The sequence below is a fragment of the Coregonus clupeaformis genome, chromosome 11 (assembly GCF_020615455.1).
Source record: "Coregonus clupeaformis isolate EN_2021a chromosome 11, ASM2061545v1, whole genome shotgun sequence".
In the NCBI taxonomy this organism is placed as follows: Eukaryota; Metazoa; Chordata; class Actinopteri; order Salmoniformes; family Salmonidae; genus Coregonus; species Coregonus clupeaformis.
Window position 1 is genome coordinate 44877484 of NC_059202.1, and position 17298 is coordinate 44894781.

The 17298-nt window shown below is 46.3% G+C and overlaps 2 protein-coding genes across 3 annotated transcripts; one reads left to right on the top strand and one right to left on the bottom strand.

Annotated features, from left to right (window-relative positions):
* Positions 1–1776: 1776 nt before the first annotated feature.
* On the bottom strand, positions 1777–13017 carry LOC121577034 (calcium and integrin-binding protein 1). 2 transcript variants are annotated; one of them, XM_041890727.2, is made up of 7 exons: positions 12848–13017; positions 12475–12509; positions 12057–12192; positions 2712–2865; positions 2478–2596; positions 2143–2231; positions 1777–2056 (listed from the first exon to the last, which is right to left on the bottom strand). In XM_041890727.2, the coding sequence occupies exons 1-7, from the start codon at positions 12896–12898 to the stop codon at positions 2035–2037; spliced, it is 606 nt and encodes a 201-aa protein (XP_041746661.1). In that variant the 5' UTR covers positions 12899–13017; the 3' UTR covers positions 1777–2034. The 2 variants fall into 2 exon arrangements, with proteins under 2 accessions (XP_041746661.1, XP_041746662.1); XM_041890728.2 differs by having other exon boundaries at positions 12057–12156; positions 12848–13014.
* A 224-nt stretch (positions 13018–13241) lies between these two features.
* Positions 13242–14792, top strand: LOC121577033 (GDP-D-glucose phosphorylase 1). The gene has a single exon (XM_041890726.2). The coding sequence runs from the start codon at positions 13575–13577 to the stop codon at positions 14688–14690; it is 1116 nt and encodes a 371-aa protein (XP_041746660.1). The 5' UTR covers positions 13242–13574; the 3' UTR covers positions 14691–14792.
* The last annotated feature ends 2506 nt before the right edge of the window (positions 14793–17298 follow it).

The following is a 17298-nucleotide window of genomic DNA, read 5'->3' on the forward strand; positions in this document are numbered from 1 at the left end:
CGTTAGGTAGCAATGATATCCTTCGCCACCGTGGTCTTACAACAGATATCTCGATTTTCAAGTTTCTTTCCAGCTAATGTCTTAGTTATGATTGTATAACTAGCTAAATAGTTTTGAAGTTGAGGGTGCAGTATTTATGAAGTTTGGCAATGAGGATGAAATCTAGCATAGTTCAGCTAGCCAGCTAGTTTAGCCAGGGAAAACAAGCTTGGGCCTAGTGCGAATGTGCGCCAGCTTGGCAGACATGTACACTAGGCTAATTCAGGAGACAGATTGTAGTTTTTATGCTCTGATATATCAGGAGCAGAGATTGAAACAAATAAATCAGATTACTTATATTTAAGGAAAGCAAATTGATATACAATCCCAAAATCAGCTGTAACTGGCTATAGTAAAACAAAGCTTAAAAGGATGTTTGAGTGAACCCTGAATACAGAAAATGAATGGTGAATTTCGCTTCCGGACACCAGGGCCGACGTTATGGGGGGGCCTGGCCCGCCAAAACAAAATATTGAAATATTTATAATTTATTTGACTGAGACAAGCGGCGACAGAAAGTAGCATCAATCTCAGTTAAAGGATCCGAGCAAGTGAAAGAGCGCCCCTGTGTCTCAGTATGTGTAGACCATGTATCTGATGCTGTCTGGACCAAAATAGTATTTACATTTTTACATTTTAGTCATTTAGCAGACGCTCTTATCCAGAGCGACTTACAGTTAGCGAGTGCGAGTGCATACATTTTTCATACTATGGCATGTAAACTATTTCTGGCCAGATAGCATCAGATACATGGGCTACATCTATAGTGGCGCTGTTTCGCTCGCTCGGATGCTTTCTCCGATGATATACCCTGAACAAAAATAAACGCAACATGCAACAATTTCAATGATTTTACTGAGTTACAGTTCATATGAGGAAATCAGTCAATTTAAAGAAATGCATTAGGCCCTAATCTATGGATTTCACATGACTGGGAATACAGATATGCATCTGGTCACAGATACCTTAAAAGAAATGGGCCTCACAATGGGCCTCAGGATCTCGTCACGGTACTTCTGTGTATTCAAATTGCCATCGATAAAATGCAATTGTGTTCGTTGTCCGTAGCTTATGCCTGCCCATACCATAACCCCATCGCCACCATGGGGCACTCTGTTCACAACATAGGCATCAGCAAACCACTCGCCCACATGACGCCATAAGTGGTCTGCGGTTGTGAGGCCGGTTGGACGTACTGCCAAATTCTCTAAAACGATATTGGAGGCGGCTTACGGTAGAGAAATGAACGTGAAATTCTCTAGCAACAGCTCTGGTGGACATTCCTGCAGTCAGCATGCCAATTGCACGCGCCCTCAAAACTTGAGCGTGCGGTGGGTGTATGTGTTGGGCCATGGAACTCTTGTTTCTGCTATCAAAGAGGACCCCTCCCCATCCTGACACAAATATCCTTTATCCTTCCTTTGTAACCAAGGACTACATGGAATGGAAAAACTGGCTGTAGGAGTTGAGCACTAAGGACAGCGCACAGATTTTGATTGACTAGATCAGGGCTTTTACAACCCTGTTCCTGGAGCGACCATCCTGTAGGTTTTCAGTCCAACCCTAATCTATCGCACCTGATTCTAATAATTAGCTAGTTGATAAACTGAATCAAGTTAGTTACAGTATAACTGGGGTTGGAGTGAAAACCTACAAGAGGGTAGGGTTGGAGAGCCCTGGACTAGATATTCATGCTTTTTTGTTCAGACAAATAAAAAAAGAGAAATTACAAAGTCAGTGACTAAGACTTGATTACTTTTATTCTAGCTATTTAGATTTTAAAATACAGTTAGAGAGCTATTATTGCATATACATTATGTAAAAATACATTATCAAACATATAATAGAAAATATTAATCTACAGAGACAAAGATAATTTAAGGCAAAATCTCTAAAAGGTTATTGTTATTACAATGCAAAAAATAAGAGGTCTTCTGAGTATCAATAGGACAGAGAATCCAAAGCATCCATATCCTGGTGTCTTATTTGTAGACTTCACAGAACAATCTTAAAAGAACTGGAGAACAACACAGAGCATTAGAGGGAGGCTCATAGGTGCAATGTAGAGATTATGAAGAGTATTCTAATCAGATTTGTACTGACCTGACGAAATCTGGAGACCTTGAGATGACGTGTTGGAACTCTGACAGATTCACAGTCCCATCTTTGTCAATATCTGACTCTTCAAGAATCTGCAATATTGTAAACAAGTAATTGTTTTAGCCTTGGAGATTGCAAATGGAGACCTGAAAGGTAGACTCAGCGATATGACTATAGATCATACTCAGCAATGCAATTTCCTGCTTTGAGACAGTATTCAAATCTGCCAGAGCTGCTGCTATAGGCTAGGCTGATGCTCTTCCCAGTTTATGGTCTCCCCTGAGGTAGGCCCACATTGGAAAGAACCAGGCAATAGTGGCCATAATCTGTTAACTCACATTGCTGATGAGCTGCCTCATCTCTTCAGGGGTAAGCCTTGTGTCATCTGTCTCACCAGTCAGACAGTTCACCAGCTTCTCCAGGTCCCCACTATCCAGAGTGCCATCATCATCAAAGTCTGAACAGACAAAACAATACCAATTTAATGTTTTCACCAGCCCTCCACACACTGCCAGACAACCATGAATACACTACATACATATACAGGCCTAAGAAAGTCAAAATTGTATTACCAAAAATGCGGAATGCATAGTGGGACTTGATTTCCAGTGTAGCTGAATCACTGAAGGCACTCAAGAGATCAAGGAAGTCCTCAAAGGTGAGACTTCCATCTTTCATATCAGACGTTGAGAATACGTGACAGATCCTTTTTCTGAAAGGGTTGGACTAAAGGGTGGGGACAGAACATAAACATTAAAGGTCCAATGCAGCCATTTTTATCTCAATATCGAATCATTTCTGGGTAACAATTAAGTTCTATATCGTGGAGCTCCGCCCCATAGGGGAGCTCTGCTCCTAGTGGTTTACCCTCTGCCCTAAGGCAGCAACAGCCTGAGACAAAATTATGCACACACCTGCAGCCAATAGGAGCACAGGTGTCCCTATAAGAGGGGATGCCTCCCCTCAATCAGCCTCCCTTTATCTTCAGCGACTGGACGACTAGACTGAAGAAGCCAAGAAGAGACGAAGTAGAAGACTCAGGAAGAAATCGCCGTCGATGAGCCAGCCATCGACGTCTTCTAGAATGAGCACACCGGGAGATTTTCCACCCCCAAAAGCCCTTTTCAGGGCTCAGTGCCGATGCACCTCCATGGCGTCTGCGGACCCCCACGACCTTTGTTTCGTGTGTTTGGGGCCGCAGCATGCCAAGGACGGGACCGGCAATCCCCCTAATTGCGCCTCCTGCACCCTCCTTCCTATGAAGGTGAGGAAGCAGCGTTGGGCGTTTTTTAGGGAGGATATCCCCCTAGAGGATGTACTGTCTCTTCTCGCCTCTGCTTCAGAGGCGTCGTCGGACAGCGCTGACTCAGGGGATGACAAGGAGAGGGACGCAGAGATGGATGTTCCAATGGAACAATCCGACCCTCTGACGCAGACCTTCAAGACCCCCTTCCCTTTGGGGAGTGAGAGGTCTTATGGCTCCTTGTGCGATGACGACACGGGCTCTGACACGTCAGTAGCCCTGTCCTTCGCAGCGGCCTCTCTGCGTTCGGACTTCCCTGGACTCATTGAGAGAGCCGCTAAGCGACTAGAGATAGCGCTGCCCCCTGTGGAGGTTGATATGATGGAGGGCGGCCCTTACTCTCGACCGAGAAAGGCAGCTGAGCCACTGGCTCCTGCTATGCCTTCTCTTGGGAAGTATGTCGAGGGCTCGTGGGAAGCACCCCTGGCGGCGCGTTCACCGGCCAGGGTGTACTCCCCATTCACGAGAGTGGCTGGACATGAGTGGGCTGCCAAGGGAATCCCTAGGCTCGAGAGCGCCATGGCGGCGTATCTAGTGCCGGGTTCGAGTCTCTGGGCGGCCTCCAAGAAAGCCACCTTGCCAGCACAAAAGGACAGACTCACAGCACAGCTGGCTGAGAAGTCCTTTACGCTGGGAGCCCAGGCTGTGTCAGCAGCTAACAACATTGCCCTCCTCGCGGCCTCCCTATCCCGTCTAACAACGGGTAGGTCTGAGTTGACCAGCGAGGAGGTTGAAGAGGCGTCCAGGATTTCTGGCTCTATTCTTCACCTGACACAGGCGTCGGCGATATGTGCAGGCCGGTCCATGGCCACTTCGGTGGTCATGGAACGTCACCTCTGGCTGTCCATGACGGCCATGAAGGAGACGGACAGAGCCTCGCTGCTGAACGCTCCCCTCTCTAGCGAGGGCCTCTTTGGGGTCGCCGTTAAAGAGGCGACGGAGCGATTCGGTAAGCTCGACGAGGAAACGAAGCACCTGGCTAAATACCTGCCGTTGGCAAGGAAGTCTAGCCAGGCATCAGCTAACCCACCACCCTCTAACGCCCCCAGTAGATCTACAGGGAGGCGACGGGCCAGGCGACAGACGCCGACCACTGACAGCAGGCGAGCGGGCTCGGCCCCCCCAGCGACGGCAGTGGTTGCGACGATTCCGCCGGCGAGAGAGGTCGTCATGAAACCGTCCTGGCAGCACCAGAAGGTCAGCCAGAAGAGACGGCGCCAATGACGGGACGAGGGGGAGAGGACGGCTGGCGGCTCGGCGCTGGACGCGACAGAGCCCACTGTTCCCCCCCACCCTATTGTTCAGGGCATTGTCACAAAAGAGCCCCTTTTCCATGACACGTTGCAAAACGTTCAGAGTACTTCACGCCCCATGATTTTCTCCCACCATCCTGAGTGTAGTTCAACCCACCGAAGGTGCGTAGTTGAACACACACAGGAGAGGAAGGAGAAAAGGGCAGCAAGGCGTAGCCTTAGCTCACCTAATAAAGATCGTACACTACAGACTCCTAGGAGCTCTGTAGTAAAGGTCTCACATAGCAGGCAGCTGTCTCAGTCTAAGTATGACATGAAGACGCAGCCGCTAGCTGGGAATGACGCCTTGCTTCAGGCTAATGCCTCAGCCAGCGCAGTTCAGACCCGTGCGACGTTCACGGAGGGCCGAAATACTAGAGTTACAGGTGTAACCAATGTATTGGCGCCCCCGGTCAATTCAGAATGTAACAATACCCACTACTCTGAGTACAGCTCACCACACCTAGAGTGTGCAGTTGAGCAATCTCATGAGACTAGTGAAAAATAGGTATTGTGGCGCCACCTTGTGGTACCAGTTAGAGACCACACTTTCCAGACTCTGATGAGTACTGCAGTGGACGGCTCTCATGGCAAGCAGCAGTCTCGGTCAGACAATGGCGTGATGACGCAATTGCTTTCCGGGGAGGGCGCTCTGTCTCAGGTTAATACCTCAGTCAGTGCAGCTCAAGCCCGTGCTACGTTCACGGAGGGCCGGAATACTAGAGTTACAGACGTAACTAACATATCAAGGCCTCCGATTCTCTCAGAACGTGCTGATGTTTCCTCTCCCTTTCGAAGGGGGCCCGCCTTGGGCTATTCCACCAACCCAGTGCTGGGGAATAGCGGCGGCGAGGGCCATAGAAGAATACAGGTCCTTCCTACTGAATGCACCACAGCTTCGCTCGCGCGCGCCCGCTTTCTCTGCATTGCTGGCAGTGGCAGCGAAGCTGTACCCTCTCACGCTGGCTAGAACAGACGTTGCAGAAGGGTTATGCCCTCCAATTCCATCGAACCCCACCCCCGTTCAGGGGAGTGGTGGAGACGGTGATGAAAACGCCAGACAAAGTGGCCGCTCTGATGTCAGAGATTACGGAACTTTTGGCGAAGGAGGCGGTCACAGTAGTTCCCCGGGAGCAAAGGAACAAGGGGCTATATTCGCCTTATTTCCTAGTGCCCAAAAAGACGGGGGGAGTGAGGCCGATTTTGGATTTACGCATTCTCAACGAGAGCATAACCAAACGGCCCTTCCGAATCCTGACGACAAAACGTCTACTGGAATGTGTCCAGAAAGGAGACTTTTGTACAAGCATAGACCTAAAGGACGCGTACTTCCATGTGCCGATACAATCGCGTCAAAGGAAGTTTCTGCGGTTCGCCTTTCAAGGGGTGGCGTACGAGTTCACGAGGATGCCATTCGGGTACGCTCTGGCACCTCAAACGTTTTCCAAATGTGTAGAGGCGGCATTGGAACCGTTGCGTCGTCAGGGGATACGGCTATTAGCCTACCTAGACGACCTGCTGGTTCTCGCCCCGTCAGCAGAGCTGGCGTTCACTCACACGACACAGACAGTGATTCATCTCACACGTCTGGGGTTCGCTGTGAATTGGAAAAAGAGCGCGCCCTGGCCCAGTCATCAGATTGTCTACCTGGGATTACAGCTAGACACTGTAATGATGAGGGCTCGAATTTCGGACCCTCGAAGGGCAGCATTGTTGCTAGCCCTAAGGAGGTGTCGTCCGAATCACACGGTGACGGCGCTGTCGATCATGTCACTTTTGGGTCTCATGTCGTCAGCCCACTCTGTGGTTCCGCTGGGACTTCTGCACATGCGCAGAATACAGCGATGGTTCGCCCAACTAAGACTAGACCCAGTGCGTCAACGTCATCGGTTGGTGGTGGTTCCTCTCTCACTAAGAGCAGACCTGGAATATTGGAGGAATCCGAGCGTTCTCACGCACGGAGTCCCGATGGGCAAGGTGTCATCCTACATTCCAGTGTTCACAGATAACTCTCTGACTGGATGGGGAGGGACATGTCAGACTCAAGCGATAGGAGGTGTGTGGCCTCAATCGAGTCGTCACATAAACCTCTTGGAGTTGGAAACGGTTCGACTGGTTCTGACCCACTTCGCGTCTACCCTTCGGGGTCGCGATGTGCTGGTCTGGTCAGACAACCGGACCACAGTAGCTCACATAAATCGCCAGGGAGGAGTCAGGTCTCCTGTTCTCCACCGGGCGGCAAAGGAATTGTGGCTGTGGGCTCACAAGCACCTTCGCTCGTTGAGAGCAGCACACATTCCGGGCTACTTGAACGTAGGGGCAGACCTCATGTCAAGAGGGGGTCCTCGAGACGACGAGTGGTGTCTGCATCCGGACATTGTTCTCCAAATTTGGGAACAGTTCGGGAGAGGTGGATCTATTCGCGTCACGCGTGAACGCGCAATGTCCCCTATGGTTCTCCCTGAGGGAACAGGACGAACCACCACTGGGAAGAGACGCATTCGCGCACTACCCGTGGCCGAAAGTTCTTCTGTATGCATTCCCTCCGCTGTCTTGCATTCTCCCACTGCTAGCCAGGGTGAGATCAGGAGGGCTGTCAATAATATTGATAGCCCCCGATCGACCAGGGGCTCCGTGGTTTGCGGAGATGAGTCAGATGTTGATTGCGCCACCTTGGCCAATTCCACATCGACGGGACGCGTTGACCCAGGCGGGAGGCTCGATAGGGCAGTTGCCCATAATCGGCCAACCACTGAAGGCTTGGTTCCTGAATGGGACAGGTTGAGGCGCCGTGGGTTATCTGATGCAGTGATCAGAACCATACAGGGTGCACGAGCCGGTTCCACTTCTAGGATGTATACCAGCAGATGGAACGTTTTTTCACGATGGTGTGACACACAGGGTGTGGACCCCATGAACTGTCAGGTTGAGAGTGTGCTCTCTTTTCTGCAGTTTATGTTTGATAAGCAGAAATCGCCCTCCACCATTAGAGTGTTTGCAGCGGCGATTTCAGCTGGTCATGAGGGGTTTGGCGGAATGAATGTGTTCAGCCACCCTCTAGTGAAACGTTTCTTATTGGGAACGCGGCGGCTTAGGCCAATGCCTAGAGCCACGCTGCCCCAGTGGGATTTGGCTTTGGTACTCGAAGCGCTATGTAAGTCGCCGTTCGAGCCATTGAATCAAATACCCCTCAAGATGCTGTCTATGAATACGGCACTGTTGCTCGCTTTGACTACCGCTAAGCGTGTCAGTGATTTGTGTGCTCTGTCGACGAGACCCGACTGCCTTGCCATTAATGGCGATCTGAGCAGAGCGGTGTTACGTCCTAACCCGGCGTTTGTGCCGAAGGTTATTTGCAGTGCATATAGATCACAGACCGTGGAGTTGTGGGCTTTTTCTCCCCCTCCTCATAGGGAGAGGAGTGAGGAAAAGCTTCATTGTCTGTGCCCAGTGCGCGCTTTGGCGTGTTACGTTGAGCGCACAGCAGCGATTAGGTCATCGCCTCAGCTGTTTGTGTGTCACGGTGCGGCTGCATTAGGTAGACCACTTTCAAAACAGCAATTGTCTCATTGGCTTTGTGAAGGCATTGAGACAGCTTACGAGGCAGCGGGGCGACAATTGCCTCAGGGTATCAGAGCTCACTCCACTCGTGGAGTAGCAGCTTCTACTGCCCTTTTCAGAGGAACAGGGGTAGAGGATATTTGTAGAGCAGCGTCATGGTCGACACCGTCTCCATTTATCCGTTTCTATCTACTAGATATGTCTTCTAACTCTTTGGCTCGATCTGTACTCAGCGTGGCTGAAGGGAGATCTTGAGCAAGAAAGAGAGGAAAAGCAGGACTGTGGACACAGGTTTCCATCAGGTCCGCTTTGGTTAGGAAGACGTGTTTTTGATAGATATGTTTTGTAACTCTTTGGCTCGGTCTGTACTCAGCATAGCTGAAAGGAGATTTTGAGCCAGGAAGAGAGGAAAAAGCAGGACTATGGACACAGGTTTCCATCAGGTCCGCTTTGGTTAGGAAAACATGTTTTTTGATAGATAGGCTTTCTATCTCTCTGGCTCGATTTGTACTCAGCATAGCTTAAGGGGAATCTTGAGCTAGAAAGAGAGGAAAAAGCAGGACGTTGGACACAGGTTTCCATCAGGTCCGCTTTGGATAGGAAAGCATATCTTGTGGCATGACTCCTGACTGACAGGTTCAGTACAGTAGAGGCATGTATTGATTTGACAGAATGTGACTGAGTATGACCCATGTTTTGTTCCTGCCCACTGATCTCTGGGATTCCATTGAGTGAGTGAGGCGGTCTACCGTGTACACAATGTAGAGTGACACTTGGTGTCATTCCGTTAGTGGCCGGTAGTGTTTTCACAAGATATTGAGGCACATCTATCTGCTAGTACAGATTAGTATGGCTTCTATTCTGGTGATCTGCCCACTAGTCATTGGCATTGCCATTAAACTAGGTGGGGCGGGTCTTTAACCGATGACGCGGTATATTGTGACGCCCGTATGGGTTCTTAGTTGCAGTACTGCAGGAATTGGTTGCAGCCATTGCTAGGCCTGACCTTTTCATTTTTAATGGGAAGTGTTAGGCTCGGCAGGGAGTACATTTTGGAGCGCTACGCTCCGCCTTAAACCACTAGGAGCAGAGCTCCCCTATGGGGCGGAGCTCCACGATATAGAACGATTAGTTACCGGAGTGTAACTCCAGTTATGAGTGGAGCGGCGCCCCATAGGACTTAAGGCCCTGCCGACCCTCTCTAGTCTCGCTGAAGATAAATATCTCGGGAGGCTGATTGAGGGGAGGCATCCCCTCTTATAGGGACACCTGTGCTCCTATTGGCTGCAGGTGTGTGCATAATTTTGTCTCAGGCTGTTGCTGCCTTAGGGCAGAGGGTAAACCACTAGGAGCAGAGCTCCCCTATGGGGCTCTGCTCCACTCATAGAACTGGAGTTACACTCCGGTAACTAATCGTTCCTTACTGTTTTAAATTCAAACGGCCAAAAAAATATATATATATACAGTTGAAGTCAGAAGTTTACATACACCTTAGCCAAATACTTTTAAACTCAGTTTTTCACAATTCCTTACATTTAATCCTAGTAAAAATTCCCTGTCTTCGGTCAGTTAGGCTCACCACTTTATTTTAAGAACGTAAAATGTCAGAATAATAGTAGAGAGAATTATTTATTTCAGCTTTTATTTATTTCATCACATTCCCAGTGGGTCAGAAGTTTACATACACTCAACTAGTATTTACATTTACATTTTAGTCATTTAGCAGACGCTCTTATCCAGAACGACTTACAGTTGGTGAGTGCATACATTTTTTTTTTTATCTTTCATACTGGCCCCCCGTGGGAATCGAACCCACAACCCTGGCGTTGCAATCACCATGCTCTACCAACTGAGCTACATCCCTGCCGGCCATTCCCTCCCCTACCCTGGACGACGCTGGGCCAATTGTGCGCCGCCCCATGGGTCTCCCGGCCAGCTACGACAGAGCCTGGATTCGAACCAGGATCTCTAGCCTTAGACCACTGCGCCACTCGGGTAGCATTGCCTTCAAATTGTTTAACTTGGGTCAAACGTTTCGGGTAGCCTTCCACAAGCTTCCCACAATAAGTTGGGTGAATTTTGGCCCATTCCTCCTGACAGAGCTGGTGTAACCGAGTCAGGTTTGTTGGCCTCCTTGCTCGCACATGCTTTTTCAGTTCTGCCCACAAATCTTCTATAGGATTGAGGTCAGGGCTTTGTGATGACTACTCCAATACCTTCACTTTGTTGTCCTTAAGCCATTTTGCCACAACTTTGGAAGTATGTTTGGGGTCATTGTCCATTTGGAAGACCCATTTGCGACCAAGCTTTAACTTCCTGACTGATGTCTTGAGATGTTGCTTCAATATATCAACATACATTTCCTTCCTCATGATGCCATCTATTTTGTGAAGTGCACCAGTCCCTCCTGCAGCAAAGCACCCCCACAGCATGATGCTGCCACCCCCGTGCTTCACGGTTGGGATGGTGTTCTTCGGCTTGCAAGGTACCCCCTTTTCCCTCCAAACATAATGATGATCATTATGGCCAAACAGTTCTATTTTTGTTTCATCAGACCAGAGGACATTTCTCCAACAAGTACAATCTTTGTCCCCATGTGCAGTTCCAAACCGTAGTCTGGCTTTTTTATGGCGGTTTTGGAGCAGTGGCTTCTTCCTTGCTGAGCGGCCTTTCAGGTTATGTCGATATAGGACTCGTTTCACTGTGGATATAGAGACTTTTGTACCTGTTTCCTCCAGCATCTTCACAAGGTCCTTTGCTGCTGGGATTGATTTGCACTTTTCGCACCAAAGTACGTTCATCTCTAGGAGACAGAACGCGTCTCCTTCCTGAGCGGTATGACGGCTGCGTGGTCCCATGGTGTTTATACTTGCGTACTATTGTTTGTACACATGAACGTGGTACCTTCAGGCGTTTGGAAATTGCTCTCAATGATGAACCAGACTTGTGGAGGTCTACAATTATTTTTCTGAGGTCTTGGCTGATTTCTTTTGATTTTCCCATGATGTCAAGTAAAGAGGCACTGAGTTTGAAGGTAGGCCTTGAAATACATCCACAGGTACACCTCCAATTGACTCAAATGATGTCAATTAGCCTATCAGAAGCTTCCAAAGCCATGACATATTTTTCTGGAATTTTCCCAGCTGTTTAAAGGCACAGTCAACTTAGTGTATGTAAACTTCTGACCCACTGGAATTGTGATACAGTGAATTATAAGTGAAATAATCTGTCTGTAAACAATTGTTGGAAAAATTACTTGTGTCATGCACAAAGTAGATGTCCTAACCGACTTGCCAAAACGATAGTTTGTTCACCTGAAATTTGTGGAGTGGTTGAAAAACTATTTTTAATGACTCCAACCTAACTGTATGTAAACTTCCGACTTCAACTGTATTTTCTTAGCAAAGTGCAATTTCTCAAGCAAGAATTTTGCTAGGACTGTCTGGGAGTGGTCTGAGCGGAGAGTGTAAAACTATTAACAAATGTACTGCATGGTGATGTAACCATGGAAAGGCCAACGCTTTTCTAACAGCTCTTACACTAAAAGAGCATTATCATTTTCACAATATTATTGCAACCTCAGTGTGGAAATGTATAGAACACAATAAAATCACATTGACTGCACTGGGCCTTTAAGGAACAAAAGCAAATCAAACATTTGCTACACAAAAATGTTTTTAACAACGTTAAAGTAAAACAAATAATAACAATTTACTCCCTGAATTAGTAATTTAGTAGAATTTCAATTGCAATCTTGTCACCTTGAGTTCTGGCAGTGAAAGGACTTTCTCCATGGGCACTCGGGGGGTGGGGAGGTTTTTGTCCTCTTTGGAGAGGCATTCACTGAATCTCTTGTGTGCCCTAAAGAAAACATGCATCACACAACCTCCACTCTGCCTGTATGGATGTTGATTGCTCAGCAAGTCTCTTTCGCAATAGATGTACAATGACAAACCTTTCCAACCTAGTTCAAACAGTTACAGTAAATCCATCTTGCCTGTCAAACTTCCTTGTAAATTAGACTTTAGTACTTTGCATAAGTAAGGATTAAAGTTGAGTTGACAAGGAAGTTTGGCTCTGACAAGATAAAGCCTATATGTTTACTATACGATCAAAAAGGATATTGAAAACAATAACATCAGTGAATTGAAATAATGGGGAATAACAGTAATTACTTACAGCAGAATTTCTTGTTTTGTAAGAAATGTCAGCTCCTGGAGGGGAAGTGTTGGTACATTATTTTCAAATACACCACGCACATTCCAAATTGATATATAGTTATGCCTCAAATTCTTGCTTTTATCAGTTTTGTGTCACTTGCAATGCGCTCAACAAGTTGTCGTACTAACAACGTCATCAAAAGCTGAAATGCACTTGAGAGTTAATATAGGCAAAAATTCAAAAAACTTGGTTAGTTTTTAGATAACGCGTTATCTAGCTACGGTAAATACTTCGCTAAATTATCTATTTGTTAACCTAACCTAACTACCAGTACAATTACCAACAACTTGTTGTGTCACGTTACATTGGCTAGATAGCTATCTTATTTCACCTGATATTCTGAGAGCAGATCCTTCCCTAATTGACTTGCTGTTGTTCCCATGTTGTTGTTTTCTTTCTTCTGTTTGTTATATTTGCTAACTAACTTCAGAGAAAGATAACCTTCTGCTTCGATAACTTTCCAAAGCAGCTAGCAACTTCCCTTTCCTGAATCGAGGTAATATACCATAGTAACAAGATTTGCATAGAGCACGCCAACACACCACCAGACGGCGATCACGTGCCTCAATACAAACCGCTGATACAGGAAGGCGAGCAGGAGAACGAAGATGGATCCTATCCACATTGACTTCCGTTTTTTCCCTTAAATTATTTGTATAAAGCATGAATAAATACAGGTTATTGACACTTTTCTACTATTACGTGGATAACTTTTATTTAGAACATTTCCGAAATTCCGATACCCGGAAGTACTTTCTTAGTGTTGCTGCCGAGACGCCGCCATGTTTTTAATTGCTTCCTGATAGTTGTGTGGTACATAACGGGGTTAAAATACTTATACATTGGCGGTTATAAATCGATTTTTACATAAACTTGACTGGTATGTAATTTATATTCTACGCTGCTGATTCAGATAACGGTGCGTTAGCTACACGCCATTTAACTTGAGATAAGACTTGGCGTTCTCACTCCATGCCATACATCTCACTGTTGGAACGAGACACATCGTGCCACATAACGTCTGGTTATCTACCCGTGCTAATATTTCTTGCAGACCAATGGAGAACGCCAAATCGCCAACACGTTTCGTCTACTGTAACCGGGATTTTGCTGACCATGTTTGCTGGTCTGGATGTGGTGACCGAACGGCCTCGATGTCTAAATTTGACACCACAATTCAAGCCGGCTGGACTGACAGGATGGGCAGAGAGCTGTTCCGTTATCACCTGGGTGACTTGGAGACACGAATTTTACCTGGGCCGGCTCGATATGTGGCCCAACTGAATATTCAAAGAGGGATAGAGAGAAGACAGCCTCAGGAAATATTAAGCATCAAACAAAACTTTGACACCAAGCAGTTCAACTTCAACAAAATCAATCCAAAGGAAGTCCTTTTTGAGATGAGTAAACAAATTGAGCCTACCTTGCGTCACAAAGGTGGGGACCCCTGTAAAGAAAATGGACACCCATGTGATGAACTCTGTAGAATTATGGTGGTGGTCAATGTTAGCCCATTGGAATTTGGCCACTGTTTATTCGTTCCAGAGCCCACCCAGTGTTCTCCACAGGTCCTGACCCCTGCTGCCATCCAAATCGGAATTGAATCTGTGCTCCTGAGTTCTGACCCGGGCTTCCGGATGGGATTCAATAGTCTTGGTGCGTTTGCATCTGTCAATCATCTCCACCTCCATGGATACTACATGAACCAGGAGCTAAAATTAGAAACTGCTTCAACCCAACCCTTACTGCCGGAAAAGGGATTTTACCGTCTGACAGACTTCCCCATCGGCTTTATGTTCTACGCTGAAACGAATGACCTTGAGAAAGTTGTCCGTGCCATTAGTCTGGTCACAGACTCATTGGTGGAGGGGAACAAGGCACACAACCTGTTTTTCACCCGAGGCTGCCCACCTGGGGAGTCTGATGTGCGTGCCAGGCGAGGTGTGCGCATTGTCGTGTGGCCCAGGAGGTCCTGCTTTGGTGCCAAAGATGAATCTGCCTTCAATGTGGCTCTGTGTGAGCTGGCTGGACATTTACCATTCAAGAACAGACATGACTTTGAACACAGCACTGAAAAAGATGTGATGGCCATCATTCAGAGGTATCTGCTGCCTGACCAACAGTTTCTTCAGTTGGAACAGCAACTAACTGCACATTTACAGAAAGACGTTTAAGCCTGATTTACCTGGAAGTGAACAATTGTGCTTATTATATTTCATGAGCATTAAACAATAGCTCAACAAATCTCAACTGAATAAAACATACTTGAAATCGCAGTACCTTTATTATTGATTTTTTTTAGATGTATTACCATAAGCACTGGCGTAATGCAGTTTCTCAGATTTTAAAAATATATATACAACTGTCCTGCATAGGATACCTGAACCTGCATGACATGAACGGGCCTCACACTCTCTCCCAGCTTGAATAGAAAGTAGTTGTGCATAAAGCTAGTCTATTAATGCCAAGTAATACAGTCAGGTCACCCTCAAAAACTAAGGTTTCATTATGCATTGTGCTATCTATAGCTTATATACTGTCTTCAGCTGCGATGTAGGTGCTACTTATAAACTTTTTTATAAAAATTACACATCAAATAGCGCGACAATGAGGAACAAAGTAGTTGGCTTGAGGATAAATTCAGCCACTATTTATTGTTGAACTCAGCGGGTTTTGTCTGGCTAATAACCTACACAAATAGGCTGCAATATTCAAGGCAAATTAAGTTATGCCTAAATTGACTTAAATCCAATTTGAGAGACTCCATGGTCCTCCTTTTGTGTGCAAATGTTTTCACCACGGCCTGTAGGCTGTTTTCTATACTGAGTATTGTCAACCCAGACAGTCTTTCCTGAGACATTGTGCATATTATATGTCCATTGCGCTGCACATAATTTTAACTTAGTATTGAATGATGCATGCCATGATATACCAGAGATAAGGGACTGTTGATATTGCCACCACACAACTCAAACGCCTGTTCACCAGTATGAACGAAAATCGCAAACTGCTTTTTTTGTTCAAGCCCTCAAGAACTGTTGTCCGCTAAATATGATAATCTGTTTGCATCTGCCAATTTATTGGCTGTCCAGTATCCAGATGACCAGAGCTTCCTATATAGTTAATCTCTTTCCGTAATGTGTTGATGAGGCCGGCAATTAAGGATAATGAGAGGCTCAATTAAAGATGTTGCAGAACTGCTGTATTTGAAGCACTCCTCCCTTCTGGCCAGTTTCCCTGATGTTGCTACGGCAATCAAGCTGTTTTTACCATCCCTGTAACTGTCGCTTCTGCGGAGAGATCGTTTTCTAAACTAAAACTCATAAATAACTACATAAGAAGCATTAGGCTCTCGGTATGATATGAGCTTTAGGACACCCGAGTTTTTTGAGGGTTACTGTCAAAATGATTTATTCCATTTAAAAAAAATAGACATCAATGACAGGCGCATGGGCCCCCCTGCCTTGCGGGGGCTGCAGGGGTGTCTGGTATGCCAGTGAACCTAAGTAGCTTATTTCCTTTCCTCCCACCATATTAGAACACCTTCACAAACAATTTCAACATAGGTTGTCTCTCTCACGGGTTGCTATTTACTCCTCTCATATACTGTGACCAGCATTAGGACTAAACAGATCTAGGTGAGAAACCTGGGGAGGACCATCCTCAGGGAATTTCATAAATATTGTGAAACATTCAAAGTGATCCTTTTTAGATAAAACTACTAACTATATTCTCAGGTCACCAAATAATTGATTAAAACACACTGTTTTTCAATTAAGGTCTACAGTAGCCTCAGCAGCACTCTGTAGCGTAGCACCATGGTGTAGCTGGAGGACAGCTAGCTTCTATCCTCCTCTGGGTACATTGACTTCAAAACAAAACCTAGGAGGCTCATAGTTCTTACCCCCTTCCACAGACTTACACAGTAATTATGACAACTTCCGGAGGACGTCCTCTAACCTATCAGAGCTCTTGCAGCATGAACTGACACGTTGTCCACCCAATCAAAGGATCAGAGAATGAATCTAGTACTGAAAGCATAAGGTACAGCTAGCTAGCACTGCAGTGCATAAAATGTGGTGAGTAGTTGACTCAAAGAGAAAGACAATAGTTGAACAGTTTTGAACAAATTAATTAATTGAGGAGAGAGAGAGCTAGCTATATTTGGTAGTATATTTTTTACTTTCACTTTTACTTAGCTAGTGAATGCAGCTAACTAGTTTAGCCTACTCAAACACCTGGCTCAGAGATGGATGCTATGTTAGCTAGCTGGCTATGGCTATCCAACTGGAACTTTTCTAAGTCAAGGTAAGCTTTTGGTTTTATTAATTTATTGCCACCGGGGCCCGCCGGTGTAACTGCTAAACTGATTTCTGACTGTACTGCATGATAGTTTACAAATGCGTTAGTTCTAGTATGTTGACTATGACGTGACAACCATGTAGGCTGTGTGTAGTAGTTAGTGGTCTTGATATGAAGGTTTGGCTTGGAACGTTTTTCAGACAGCTGATGTCTGATGTCTATTTTGTGAGAAGGATGTCTCATGGTCTGACAAACACTGCTCTAGCTCTGCCACTTTTCACCGCAGATGCAGAAGTGCGACAAAGGCGGATGCGGTGGATTCAGATGCATCCAATGCAAATAAACAGATACACTACATGACCAAAAGTATGTGGACACATGCTCGTCGAACATCTTATTCCAAAATCATGGGCATTAATATGGAGTTGGTCCCCCCGTTGCTGCTATAACAGCCTCCACTCTTCTGGGAAGGCTTTCCAC

Coding starts and splice junctions, on each gene's coding strand:
- LOC121577033 (XM_041890726.2), top strand. CDS start 13,575: ATGGAGAACGCCAAATCGCCAACACGTTTCGTCTACTGTAACCGGGAT.
- LOC121577034 (XM_041890727.2), bottom strand. CDS start 12,898: ATGGGAACAACAGCAAGTCAATTAGGGAAGGATCTGCTCTCAGAATAT. Junction 2,597..2,711: donor CTATGCATTCCGCATTTTTG/GTAATACAATTT, acceptor TTGTCTGTTCAG/ACTTTGATGATGATGGCACT. Junction 2,232..2,477: donor TGAGGCAGCTCATCAGCAAT/GTGAGTTAACAG, acceptor ACAATATTGCAG/ATTCTTGAAGAGTCAGATAT.